Source organism: Zingiber officinale, chromosome 5B, assembly GCF_018446385.1.
Source record: "Zingiber officinale cultivar Zhangliang chromosome 5B, Zo_v1.1, whole genome shotgun sequence".
NCBI classification, from domain to species: domain Eukaryota; kingdom Viridiplantae; phylum Streptophyta; class Magnoliopsida; order Zingiberales; family Zingiberaceae; genus Zingiber; species Zingiber officinale.
In genome coordinates, this window is record NC_055995.1 from 12665457 (window position 1) to 12679787 (window position 14331).

General features: G+C 41.1%; 2 protein-coding genes across 7 annotated transcripts; one reads left to right on the forward strand and one right to left on the reverse strand.

Annotated features, from left to right (window-relative positions):
• Positions 1–420: 420 nt before the first annotated feature.
• On the forward strand, positions 421–9462 carry LOC121984127 (50S ribosomal protein L24-like). Of its 4 annotated transcripts, XM_042536929.1 has the most exons (8): positions 436–667; positions 1350–1734; positions 7128–7217; positions 7305–7410; positions 7494–7589; positions 8451–8554; positions 8647–8783; positions 9055–9462. In XM_042536929.1, the coding sequence occupies exons 4-8, from the start codon at positions 7351–7353 to the stop codon at positions 9135–9137; spliced, it is 480 nt and encodes a 159-aa protein (XP_042392863.1). In that variant the 5' UTR covers positions 436–667; positions 1350–1734; positions 7128–7217; positions 7305–7350; the 3' UTR covers positions 9138–9462. The 4 variants fall into 4 exon arrangements, with proteins under 4 accessions (XP_042392864.1, XP_042392863.1, XP_042392861.1 ...); XM_042536930.1 differs by lacking the exon at positions 1350–1734 and having other exon boundaries at positions 421–543; XM_042536927.1 differs by lacking the exon at positions 1350–1734.
• A 413-nt stretch (positions 9463–9875) lies between these two features.
• On the reverse strand, positions 9876–12695 carry LOC121984129. Of its 3 annotated transcripts, none has more exons than XM_042536931.1 (4): positions 11979–12210; positions 11193–11248; positions 10932–11124; positions 9876–10286 (listed from the first exon to the last, which is right to left on the reverse strand). In XM_042536931.1, exons 1-4 carry the CDS (start codon positions 12069–12071, stop codon positions 9933–9935), a joined length of 696 nt encoding a protein of 231 aa, XP_042392865.1. In that variant the 5' UTR covers positions 12072–12210; the 3' UTR covers positions 9876–9932. The 3 variants fall into 3 exon arrangements, with proteins under 3 accessions (XP_042392865.1, XP_042392868.1, XP_042392867.1); XM_042536934.1 differs by having other exon boundaries at positions 10149–10286; positions 10943–11105; positions 11979–12695; XM_042536933.1 differs by having other exon boundaries at positions 10149–10286; positions 10943–11124; positions 11979–12695.
• Between the last annotated feature and the right edge of the window lie 1636 nt (positions 12696–14331).

The following is a 14331-nucleotide window of genomic DNA, read 5'->3' on the forward strand; positions in this document are numbered from 1 at the left end:
GTCCACCTTCTGCATTTTATACGCATTAATTTTGATTTTTGAAAAAAATTAAATTTTACAACGAACTTAGAAATTCGTCCCTAATTTGCGACGAACTTTAGAGTTCGTCCCAGATTAGGGACGAAATTTCAAATTCGTCCCTAATTTTTTTTTAAGGTTAGATTTTTAAAAATTAGAAAATGATCCTATAGAGCTCGGAATGACACGAAACAAGTTTCTATGGGCTTGTATCGATCTCCTGGTCTTAGTAGTAGGGTCAAACATAATTTTATACAAATACACTGACGTTTATAAATTTTTGGAACAAGTTTCATGTCATTCTGAGCTCTCTAGGGTCACTTCTAATTTTTAAAAGTGTAACTTAAATTTTGGGATGAAATTTTCTAAATTTAGGATGAATTTTGGGACGAACTTATATTTATCGCAAAAATTCCTAATATTCCCGATCCCACCCGTGACCTAATTCCTTCTCTCGCGTTTTCTTCGCAGCGTGTGGGCGGTGGCGGCTTGCAGTCTTCTTCTTCCGGGCACTATCTCGGGCAAGTAAGGTTCCATTTCTCTCCCTCTCTTCTCCAGCTTTCCGGCCGCACCGCTCTTGCGCTGCCTTGTCGTGGAGGCTGATCTTTCACAGCCGGCTTCTCCATCCCTTCCGAAGACGATCTCGCAGGTAAAGTTCTTATTCTCTCCCTCTCTTCTCCGGCATACCGGGCGTACTGCGCCGGCCACTCCCTGGTCGCGCTGCCTGTTCTTTCATGGCAGGCGCCCAGGCGGTCGCGGGGCGTCGGATCCAGCCCTGGCTGGCCCCCTGCCGACCACGGTGGTCGTCTGTCGGGCCCCTGTATGCCGCTGCCGGCCATCGGTGGCCGCTGGTGGCCTAGGCGGCAAGTGTCGGCCCCCTGGTGGTAGGTGCAGACCCCCTGGCGACTCTGGCGGCTGGTCGCCGCACCCTGTGACGACTAGAGGGGCCACTGCCGGTCTCCTGCTCGACAAACACTACTGGTCGCAGCGGCTGTTCTTGCACGGCAGGCGTGGGGCGGCAGATCCAGCCATGGCCGGTCCCCTGCTGATCAGGGTGAGCATCTCCCGGCCCTCTGCATGCCGCTGGCAGCCGTCGGTGGCCTAGGTGGCTGATGCCGGCCAGGGGGTCGCTGTCGGCCCCCATCGACTGCTGCCCACCACCCACGCTTGGTCGTGTCTCCGTCGGTGTCCAACGATATATTAATTTTTAGAATTATATATATATACAGAGGTGTTAGGCCGTGGTGCTTATGCTGCGGCATCGGTGCGGTTTAGTCCACGTCATACGCGAGCTGACGAAAAAAACATTTCCTTATTTTTTTCGTGTAAAGGGCGAGAACAAAAAACCGCAGCAAACAAACGCGTGCCCTAGCATAGCCCTTCACGAGCCATCGCCGCGACCTCTCCCTCTCTTTGCGAGCTCTCCCTCTCCCTCAGTCGGCCCTAGCACGCGAGAAGTCGCGAGCTCTCCCTCTCCCTCTCTTCGCGATCTCCTGTCGCGATCCTCTCCCTCTCCTCGCCATCTCCTGCAGCGAGCCCTAGCAGAGGTCGGCGTGAGCCATCTCCTACCGCGAGCCCTAGCAGAGGTCGGCGTGAGCCATCTCCTACCGCGAGCCCTAGCAGAGGTTGGCGCGAGCCATCTCCTGTCGCGAGCCGAACCCGGGAACCAAATCGCTTCTCTCGCCCAAGCTCAGACGCTTGGATAATCCTTCTCCGGTAAAAGCTACTGTGCTTTCTGTTGAGTGATGATTTTTGTAGTTTTATCGACGATTATTGTGTGCTTTCTGGAACAACTTGCTTTTTGTCCTGAACAAAGAACATTCTTTTGCTCTAATGTTGATAAATGAATTCTATAGCTTTTTTCTGTTACATTTTTCTGCTTTTTGAATCACATTGATAACTGCTGCACCAAGAACACACACCAAAATTTGAAATAACTAAGCATCTTAAATCAGACAGTAAAAAAGAATGAACCAAATGTGGTGGAATTTTGTCAAACTTGACAATAATTCACTCGATCCAGTAAACATGCTTGGAGAAGCCGGGGCCAAACTGGAAGCAAATTTTTGTAACCTCAGTGAAGTGGTGGTTGTGGTTTTACTATGTTTGGTCCTGTGGATTCTTCGCGCGCTTTGTAAGTAGTTTCTGGCTTGTATATTTACAGGATTAGATCATCTTAGTATCAGTTTTCAGCTTTTATTCTATGCAACAAATGAGTGAACGATCTGAGCACTCGTTCAACGTTTGTTTAAAAAAAGAAAAAAAAACAAAGAATGGAACCTTGAGAACTAATATTTGATCATGGACAAAGAAACAACACGCAAAAGGAATTATTTATCGGAGAAGCAACCTGAACTTCAGCACCGTGATGGGATGTTGAAGGAAACCTCGGCGAGAGATGAGAGGTACCGAGGTGATGTTCGATCGGGAAATGGATGGGGAAGAGAAGTGCCTGCCTGAGACGGTGAGAGGTGTCGAGCAACAAAAGGAGGTGTTTGATCGATGGAGACGAGATACCGTGCGGGTGAGCGGAGGTGTAGTGTGGGGCGGCTAGGGTTACGGTCAGGAATAGATAATAAAAATTAAAAAACAATAAATCCGGATAAATTTTCATTTTGCCTCTATTGTTTATATATTTTCACACTTATGGAGTTTTAGTTTGCAAAATAAATCCTGTAGGGCATTTAGGTTGTCACCCAGATATTCGCGAAAAATAATAAACAGATATGGTAAATTATTGAAAAATTGATGTAGTATACCGTGAAAAGTGATAAAGTAGTTTTTCTATTTGAATGATACTTCCAATTAGTTTTATTGACTATCTCTGGAGTGACCGGTTCGACCTCACCGAAGTTTCCGGCCAGTCCAGAAGTCCGGCATCCTTTGATTATGCCCCCATTTGGAGGAAAAATTCTTATAAATATGCCGTAGCTAAGGTTCGAACCGCGGGTGTCTAGGTGACAATCTGGATGTCCTACCGCTATCTCTAGGAAATACGTCGTAGTTGAAGTTCGAACTGCGAATATCTGGGTGACAACCTGAATGTCCTACCGGATTTATTTTGCAAACTAAAACTCCATAAGAGTGAAAATATATAAACAATAGGAGCAAAATGAAAATTTATCCGGATTCATTGTTTTTTAATTTTTTTTTATCTATTCCTGACCGTAACCCTAGCCGCCCCACACTACACCTCCGCTCACCCGCACGGTATCTCGTCTCCGTCGATCAAACACCTCCTTTTGTTGCTCGGCACCTCTCACCGTCTCAGGCAGGCACTTCTCTTCCCCATTCATTTCCCGATCGAACATCACCTCGGTACCTCTCATCTCTCGCCGAGGTTTCCTTCAACATCCCATCACGGTGCTGAAGTTCAGGTTGCTTCTCCGATAAATAATTCCTTTTGCGTGTTGTTTCTTTGTCCATGATCAAATATTAGTTCTCAAGGTTCCGTTCTTTGTTTTTTTTTCTTTTCTTAAACAAACGTTGAACGAGTGCTCAGATCGTTCACTCATTTGTTGCATAGAATAAAAGCTGAAAACTGATACTAAGATGATCTAATCCTGTAAATATACAAGCCAGAAACTGCTTACAAAGCCGCGAAGAATCCACAGGACCAAACATAGTAAAACCACAACCACCACTTCACTGAGGTTATAAAAATTTGCTTCCAGTTTGGCCCCGGCTTCTCCAAGCATGTTTACTGGATCGAGTGAATTATTGCCAAGTTGGACTGAATTCCACCACATTTGGTTCATTCTTTTTTACTGTCTGATTTAAGATGCTTGATTTATTTCAGATTTTGGTGTGTGTGTTCTTGGTGCAGCAGTTATCAATGTGATTCAAAAAGCAGAAAAATGTAGCAGAAAAAAGCTATAGGATTCATTTATCAACATTAGAGCAGGAGAATATTTTTTGTTCAGGACAAAAAGCAAATTGTTCCAGAAAGCACACAATAATCGCCAATTAAATTACAAAAATCATCACTCAACAGAAAGCACAGTAGCTTTTACCGGAGAAGGATTATCCAGGCGTCCGAGCTTGGGCGAGAGATGCGATTTGGTTCCCGGGTTCTGCTCGCGGTAGGAGATAGCTCGCACCGACCTCTGCTAGGGCTCACGGCAGGAAATGGCGAGGAGAGGGAGAGGATCGCTGCAGGAGATCGCGAAGAGAGGGAGAGGGCGAGGGAGAGGGTGAGGAGAGCTCGCGACTGCTCGCGAAGAGCTCTGCTAGGGCCCGCGTTTGTCTGTTGCGGTTTTTTGTTCTCACCCTTTACACGGAAAAAGCAAGGAAATGTTTTTTTTGTCAGCTCACGTATGACGTGGACTAAACCGCACCGATGCCGCAACATAAGCACCGCAGCATAACAAAGGTATGCTGCGGCATCGGTGCGGTTTAGTCCACGTCATACACGAGCTGACGAAAAAAACATTTCCTTGCTTTTTCCGTGTAAAGGGCGAGAACAAAAAACCGCAGCAGACAAACGCGTGCCCTAGCAGAGCCCTTCGCGAGCCATCACCGCGACCTCTCCCTCTCTTCGCGAGCTCTCCCTCTCCCTCAGCCGGCCCTAGCTCGTGAGAAGTCGCGAGCTCTCCCTCTCTTCGCGATCTCCTCTCCCTCTCCTCGCCATCTCCTGCCACGAGCCCTAGCAGAGGTCGGCGCGAGCCATCTCCTGTCGCGAGTCAAACCCGGGAACCAAATCGCATCTCTTGCCCAAGCTTGGACGCCTGGATAATCCTTCTCCGGTAAAAGCTACTGTGCTTTCTGTTGAGTGATGATTTTTGTAGTTTTATCGACGATTATTGTGTGCTTTCTGGAACAGCTTGCTTTTTGTCCTGAACAAAGAACATTCTTCTGCTCTAATGTTGATAAATGAATTCTATAGCTTTTTTCTGCTACATTTTTCTGCTTTTTGAATCACATTGATAACTGCTGCACCAAGAACACACACACCAAAATCTGAAATAACTCAAGCCTCTTAAATCAGACAGTAAAAAAGAATGAACCAAATGTGGTGGAATTCTGTCTAACTTGACAATAATTCACTCGATCCAGTAAACATGCTTGGAGAAGCCGGGGCCAAACTGGAAGCAAATTTTTATAACCTTAGTGAAGTGGTGGTTGTGGTTTTACTATGTTTGGTCCTGTGGATTCTTCGCGGCTTTGTAAGCAGTTTCTGGCTTGTATATTTACAGGATTAGATCATCTTAGTATCAGTTTTCAGCTTTTACTCTATGCAACAAATGAGTGAACGATCTGAGCACTCGTTCAACGTTTGTTTAAGAAAAGAAAAAAAAACAAAGAACGGAAGCTTGAGAACTAATATTTGATCATGGACAAAGAAACAACACGCAAAAAGAATTATTTATCAGAGAAGCAACTTGAACTTCAGCACCGTGATGGGATGGAGAAGGAAACCTCGGCGAGAGATGAGAGGTACCGAGGTGATGTTCGATCGGGAACTGGATGGGGAAGAGAAGTGTCTGCCTGAGACAGTGAGAGGTGCCGAGCAATGAAAGGAGGTGTTTGATCGACAGAGACGAGATACCGTGCGGGTGAGCGGAGTTGTAGTGTGGGGCGGCTAGGGTTACGGTCAGGAATAGATAAAAAAAAATTAAAAAATAATGAATCCGGATAAATTTTCATTTTGCTCCTATTGTTTATATATTTTCACTCTTATGGAGTTTTAGTTTGCAAAATAAATCCGGTAGGACATTCAGGTTGTCACCCGGATATTCGCGAAAAATAATAAACAGATATGGTAAATTATTGAAAAATTGATGTAGTATACCGTGAAAAGTGATAAAGTAGTTTTTCTATTTGAATGATAATCCCAATTAGTTTTATTGACTATCTCTGGAGTGACAGGTCCGACCTCACGGAAGTTTCCGGCCAGTCCAGAAGTCCGGCAGCCTTTGATTACGCCCCCATTTGGAGGAAAAATTCTTATAATATGTCGTAGCTAAGGTTCGAACCGCGGGTGTCTGGGTGACAATCTGAATGTCCTACCGCTATCTCTAGGAAATACGTCGTAGTTGGAGTTCGAACCGCGAATATCTGGGTGACAACCTGAATGTCCTTCCACGGCACCATGCCTGGGACTAGTTTTTCTATTTGAAGTACGCAAATGAAGTAGTGTTGATAAAAGATTATTTTATTTTTATTTTACAAACTAAAACTCCATAAGAGTGAAAATATATAAACAATAGGAGCAAAATGAAAATTTATCCGGATTTATTTTTTTTTATCTATTCCTGACCGTAACCCTAGCCCCCCAACACTACACCTCCTCTCACTCGCATGATATCTCGTCTCTGTCGATCAAACACCTCCTTTTGTTGCTCGACATCTCTCACCGTCTCAGGCAGACACTTCTCTTCCCCATCCAGTTCCCGATCGAACATCACCTCGGTACCTCTCATCTCTCGTCGAGGTTTCCTTCTCCATCCCATCACGGTGCTGAAGTTTAGGTTGCTTCTCCGATAAATAATTCTTTTTGCGTGTTGTTTCTTTGTCCATGATCAAATATTAGTTCTCAAGGTTCCGTTCTTTGTTTTTTTTTTATTTTCTTAAACAAACGTTGAACGAGTGCTTAGATCGTTCACTCATTTGTTGCATAGAGTAAAAGTTGAAAACTGATACTATGATGATCTAATCCTATAAATATACAAGCCAGAAACTGCTTACAAAGCCGCGAAGAATCCACAGGACCAAACATAGTAAAACCATAACCACCACTTCACTGAGGTTACAAAAATTTGCTTCCAGTTTGGCCCCGGCTTCTCCAAGCATGTTTACTGGATCGAGTGAATTATTGTTAAGTTGGACAGAATTCCACCACATTTGGTTCATTCTTTTTTACTGCCTGATTTAAGATGCTTGAGTTATTTCAAATTTTGGTGTGTGTGTTCTTGGTGCAGCAGTTATTAGTTTAATTATTTTATGACTTTTCCATTGATAGTTTGATTAATATTTTGAGATATAGTTGACTTGCTTTTAATTGCCACCAAATTGTAATGTGCGGAAAATGATTAATTTGCGGTTTAACCTGTGGACCTATGTTAGTCTGACCAATGATCTCGACCGGATCAATGATGATTGACATGCAGATCAACCAAATTGACTCACTAGCTGGATCACTAAACCAGTGATTGACTCACTAGCTGGATCACTAAACCAGTGATTTGAAGCTTGTCCAGGTTGATTTCTAGCTCACATTTTATAACTAATTTGTGCATTTTGAGGATGAAAAAACAAATGAACGTAAGTGGCTTCCTAAACCTTAGGTGGGAAAAGGTTTAAACAGGCAGAGCCCAGTCAACACAAGGAAGGATGGGGTGGAAGGCAGCTGAGAAGTTATTCAGGCACTGGAAGATCCTCAGAGGCGACAACGTAATCTTCAATTCTTTCTTTTTCACGTATTATTGTTTACCTTGGTTGAAGTTATGATTTTATCTTTTGCTAATGTTTTGTAGGTCATGATCATAAGAGGCAAGGATAAGTGTGAGACAGGTATCATCAAACGTGTCATTAGATCTCAGAACAGAGTCATTGTTGAAGGGAAAAATTTGGTTTGTTCTCTGACTTTATACACCACTTATTTTGCTAAATTGAAGTGATTTTTGCCTAAAAGATTCCATATATGGACTGTATTGGTGCAGTAGTTAGATCATGAATCTAAGACCAATCACCTCATCAGGGTTGTATCAAGCATTGAATCAACGCACTGGTTCTTAAATTGAAGTGTTTGTTATTTATTTAGTTGAGATCAGTTGTCAGAGATTACATTAATCTACTGAAAAATCTATATGAGATGTTGAATCGGTACACATTTCTTCAGAAATTTAGAAGTTCTTCATGATTCAGCTAAACTGACATTTTATTCTACTTTTCATTCATTCCGCATAGGTTGTTAATAGTTGAAGTTTCTATCTAGAACAATCTGGAGTTGTGCATAATCATTTTATACTTTATAATGATTTAGTGAAGTGGAAAAGTGAAATATGGTATTCTCTTGTTTGTATTAGTTTTTTCAAATCGTGCATTGGTCTCCATAATTTGACATAATCATCTGAAGGCTTGTTCAAGGTTATTGCTTGTACTTTTCATACAGGAGTAGGATTCATTTCCCATATGGCTTCCATAATTTCCATATCAATTTACATTTCCATTTGAAAGTTTGTTTCTTGTTAACATGTTATTTACACTATTCTAAAAGCTATTAATATTCTAAGGCCACCTTTGAGAATTAACAAGCTACATAGCCTAGTGTAATCTTCTGCGTGTTTTACCTTTCCAGTGCTATTGTGTGCAAGTAATGTTATTTATGATCATCATAGTTCCATGTGGTAGTATGATGGGTTCACGAATTTTGATCTTTCGTACTAGTACCCTTTGCTATCTGTTATCAGATTGTGTTGTTCTCATTTCAGGTGAAGAAACACATCAAACAAGGGCAAGGACACGAGGGTGGAATCTTTTCAATTGAAGCCCCCCTTCATGTTTCCAATGTCCAGGTTCTTGACCCAGTTACTAGGTACAATCTCTTCAACATTGCCTCATCAGCTTGATTTTGTGTTAAATTCCCTAATTTGGTTACTCTTTATAAGTAAAATTGTTATCGTGCAGGAAGCCATGTAAGACCGGGTATAAATATCTGGAAGACGGAACTAAAGTACGGGTCTCTAGAGGACTTGCTACATCTGGAGCTGTAATTCCTCGTCCTGAAATACTAAAAGAAAGGCGAAAACCAAGACCTAGCTTTGGTACATTCAGTTTTACTTGATTGCTAAAGTTGCTTTCTTAAATTCAGTTGTTTATTACCCATTGGTTGCGTTAATCGATTGTCATATCAATTGAGAGGAATAAAACATTGAATTGTTATTTCATATTTATATGACAACTATAACACCCTACAGAACTCAAATACCTAATGTGGAGCTAGACCCACGTACCTGATGTCTGCCCATATCCATAGCTTTTGCAGCTGTTTGTAATGGATCTGAATTATTATCATACTTCAACTATCTTATGCAGTTGGTCCCAAGGATACACCAGTTGAACTAGTACTCGAAAAGACATACGATGCTAAAGCTGGAATTGGCATGCCTGATCTCTAGAAGTCCTCGATAAGGGAAAATCATTCTCTCATCTGCATTATCATCGAGGAAGTTCAGATCGTGCTTAATTTGGCGACATATGTTTCTTGTTCAAATATGCACCGTGACTTTGATTTGTTTAGGTTCAACTCTTGCATAATAAATGTCAACGCTATTACTTAATTTTGCTAGCACAGCTGTGCTGTTAGTTAGAATTTCACGACTAAGTGATGCCTATTGAAACACTTTCAAGTGTAAACTGAAATCGTGTTGCATTACTTGTTCTCGATGAACACTTGACTATGGTTAGATGAAAGTGCCAAGAACCTGATGGTTTATTTAGTCTTGTTATTGAGTTGGTGATGATGTGAGGTCCATCTTCATCCTTGTGATTTAGTTATCTATAGTTTCTTGCATTTGTAGTTTGATGATGTAATTGAACCTGTATCTTTATAGGCATCTCACATAGTTGGACAAAGTTTACCCTTTGCACCACATTGTCACCCATCTTTCAATGTGAAGTTGTTATAAACTTACACTTTAAATTTGGGTTCTTAAACGTATGGTTTTAAAATCTACTAAACGTAATTTTTAATCAACATACGATAAAAATAAACGAAGAAAGCAAGTTTTGGACTTTGCAAATAGAATCAAACAGTAGCAATATTCTTAATCAATAAAAAATATATTATATAAGGATAATATTATTTTCTAAGGATGAATAATTATTGCAAGTAGAAACGAGGCACGACTCAAAACTAACGAGGCAGAAAAGAAAACTAAAGTAGCAAACTAGAAATACAAGGTTGATCGAACTCAATATACAAAGGGGAACGGCGACAAGCAGTACTCTCTTACACGCGATGAGCCATCTCTTGCCAGAATCCCCTCCAAATCCTCCATGGTTCTTGCTAACCAAATCTGTAAGCTCCTCTGAATCTCCTTGAACTTGTTCCCCACCGAGTCCAATGATTTTCTTGCACTTGATTTAGCTTCTGCTGTCAACCCATCTCCTAATGGCCTTCTTATTGACTCTGCTTGCACTGAACTCAGCTTTTGTCTTGTTTCCGATGCATAATTCTGCAGGTGAAATGCTTCGAGCAAGAACTCAGTCTGTCGTTGTGTTCGGAACTCTGGAGTTAGGGTCGGGTCGCAGGGCTCATTCATTCTCTGTAGAGTTAAATTCAAATTAGGTAAAAATGACGAATTGTTAACAAAAGTTGATATGAAAAATGAAGCCAAATATGTTTAGCCACTCTTTGTTTCTTGGCGAAATGGGCATCCAACAAGAAACCTATCCATGTCGTTCTAAAAATAATGAGTTCTCCACATACTCATATTTTCCTTCCTCTTGATAGATTTTGCCATTTTGAGAATAAAAAGACCTTCACAAAACATGCCAAATTGTCCCATGCATTTGTCATTCTGTTCGATTGTTATCTAATTTTCTTCACTAAACAGTTGCATCCATTAGTCAAGATCATAAAACAGCAACCTTCAAACTTTATAGGTCATCTCTCAGTAAAATTGACAACATAAATCCTATTCCTCCATTATGCTCTAACATGGGTATATCACTAAAATTCAAACTAATTAAATCATTCATTGTTACATCAACTAATGTCTTCTTTGGTCTCTATTTCTTGAATCTTCCGCTAAGTGATTCAATTTTAACTATAATATGTGGATCATTTATGAACCTGCCTATATAACCTTAGCCTATTTTCTTTCATTTTATCATTTATTGGAGCCACATCTAATTGGACAAAATAAGAATTGAAAGATAATAACAGAAAAGTCAGTTAATTAACTTACCATTTTCTTACCTAAAGCATCAACTTTTCCAGCAAGAGATTGATATCTCTTTGCTTGCTTCCTCATCAACGAAGTTATTTTGGACAAATCTCCAGTCCCGACTTTTTCCAGGTAAACCAATTCTTCTTCAAGAAGTTTAAGCTTAGTGGAAATGCCAGAAGATTCACTATCAACCTTCCAAGGGGATTCCCGCCTGAATATCAGTTTTCAATTATAGTAAGACATCCTACTCACTGGCTAGGTGGATTCAACTAAACTTACCTTGCCACTAAATGCTTCATACTATTTGTTGTGCCAAGTGAGTCATACATCATATCCTGTAGTGATGTAATGAGAGAAAGTAGTGATGCCAAAATATGATTCAATAACATATGACCATAGCATAATAGCAACTCAATGATCCAAATAAATGTTAGATGCGACCATCATGAAAAGTTTGTTGCTATGGAAGGAATCATTACTGATTAAAATATGCAATGTGATTGAATACTACTGAAACAATACTCATCACCAATCTAAAAATTTCATGGCACAAGAAATCAATCCAAACAAAATGCACTAGTTATATATCATTTTTAGGTCACTTGGATGTTGTATTAATTTCTCAGAACTTTCCTTTATAGTTCTCTGTCCAATTTTAGGGGAAATGAATATCAATGGAATAGTTTATCTTTTTTTGCCTTCTCTCCCTACCAATGTCTTTCTTTTAGTCTCTTATACTTATCAAACATCAAATGCTAACTGGAGTCATCCTAACAAAAACTTCAGGGTTTCCAGATTTTAAAGGACAAGTTCAACTAATATCAACTAAGTAAAGCTAACAAATAAACCGTCCATTAAGATATAATAACTGTTTTGTACAAACTTAGTTCAGTCTGCCTAACACTGACAGAGAACAGTTCGTTAATTATACATGCCTAACACTGAAAATTCAAACCAGCATGAGATAAGACTGAAACCCTTACAAATTCAAACCAACATAGGATAAAACTGAAACCCTTACAAATTCAAACCAGCAAGTGCATAGGGCAAGACTGAAACCCTTACCTGCCATCCAATAGACTGATCTGTCCACTGTTTCATGCCTTCCGAAGGCATGAACAGCTCCCTTCTTCTGCTGAATCGCCACCAGTTTTCCATTCCTTGCCAGTAACTTCTCCTCCGGAACCTTAACCCTGGTGAAACCCCCTCCAGTACCACTGTCCTCCACCAAATCCAGCCCACCTCCACCACCCTCCTTCCTCGCCATGAACTCGAGCATCTCGTCCCTCTCTAGCCTCTCCAGTGCGGCGTTAAGATCCGCCCTCTCTCGCTCCGTCTCCTCCAATCGCGCCCTCAAACCCGAAATCTCCGCCTCCGCGGAATCCACACGGAGGAGGAGGCGCCTGTCCTCCTGCTGCCACCGGGCGCGGCGGCCCGCGAAGATCTCGGCCACTCGCGCATTGGCCTTGGCATCTTCCTTCCCCCGAGACCTTAGCGTTCGGAGCTGGTCCTCGGCCTCGAATAGCTTCGTAGCGAGGATCCGGTTGCGGGACTGGAGCGACGACACGTACGAGAGGGATAACTTGGGGAGGAGACCCAGGAACAAGGCGAAGCTGAGGCCGATGTAGGATGAGAACAGAGACGCCTCTGTCTCCGCCGGCGGCGTTTCCGCCTTATCCCCCTCGATCGGCACTGCCTTGTCGACTGCGATCGCTTTGGACGCCATTATTTCCGACCAGTCCCGTCACCCACGCCCACTGGAGTCGCTGGGGCAAACTACATAACTACAGGGCCCTTCCACTCTTGTTTACCACAAAACCCCTATATTTGTGATATTGACTGATTGTGGCTCCTAATTGTTAAATTTACTCTACTAATCTGTCGGGTTAAGTTCGAACTGGTGAAACTTGACTTCAGTAAATCAAAGACTAAGTGCCAAATTGAAATTAAGAGAAACTTAAAGGGCCAAATTTCATTTTCTGCAGCTATTTGGAATTATATGCAAATGATGCCCAAAATAAAGCTGCTGGCTTTTCGGTCTGCTACTTTACAACAAATGATGATTTTGTCCGATATTTTTATTTTATTTTTTTTGACAGAGAGGTAGAAGGAACAATCAGCTTGGGACCATAATTTATGTGCCAAATAAATGTTTAATGAATATATATTTTTAAATTCCTATAAAATATTTTAGTTGATGAAATCTTTATGACTATAATTAATTTACCTCTGTGGCTGGCTACTGAACTGACCGCCCTCCGCCATTTTTATAGGTAACCTTTAATTTTAGAGATTGTTTTATCAAATTATTTTTCTAAAGAAAAAAAAAACAAGAAAAGATGAAAGTTTCAGCTTTCTGGTCCTTCAGCCTTAGAAGACCAGCAGATATTGGCGCTGGTGTGAGAGTACAAGTTCACGAGATCCATTTCCAAATAAAAATATCAACTGATGTGATCCAACAAATATTTTTCTCCAATCAACTGGGTGGTACATACACGAGTCAAAATGTAAGTTTTTACTCAGTTAATATATAATCAATCAATTAATAGTCAAAATGAGTGAACTGTTAGATCAATGTAAATCTTGAAGAAAAAAAATTATTGTTCAGTTTACCCAGATTTTTTTATTGATAAAGTAGAGACGATTTTTTTCTATCTCATAGCCTTCTTCTAGCTTCAGAACAATTAATTGGGAATTGGGAGTCAGAGTAGACTATAACTCAGAAAGTCTCGGCCCGCTTGGTTATTTGGAGTCCTATGAGTAAGGTTTCATATTTCGCTTTATTGTTGGATATACTAAAGTTGAGCTGGACAGAGATCTTTTTTTACTCTACGGATCTCAACTATCTCTCCATTGATTAGTTACTCATCATAATTCTCTCGCATACTGTTGGCACTCCTGAGTAGAGTAGGTCTGCGATTGGTGGTATGCGCAATAACTGTAGGATCAAAATGAACGAATCAAAACCTAGGTTCGATTCTCGTGTTCCCTGCACTAATAATAACGATTTTCCTCGGAAGGATCTCAACTCAACTCAGACATAGGGACTGTAGCAATGTCTACCATCTGCAAAAAAAAAAAATCTCCTCTTCGGTTCACAAAGTCTTGATTTCTAAGGGAAGAGAGGGAGTTTTGCAGTTAGGTGGGTAGAGGCAGACACTGAAATCAAAACTTCCTTTCTTTTTACAAACTATACTTTCTCCACTTGAATATATTTAAGTGTTCAAGCCTGCAAATCATCGAAATCGACTACAAGAGACCTTAAGAAACCCCTGTCTGTTAAGCCTTGTGAGAAAGCACTGACTTACACTTCTAGTGGAACTAAGGGAGCATCCATAGTTATCCGATTAAACTGATGTAAGTACTCCTTCAAAGGTTCTTTGGGCTTTTGCTTAAGAGCGAATAGGTCATGTTGAGA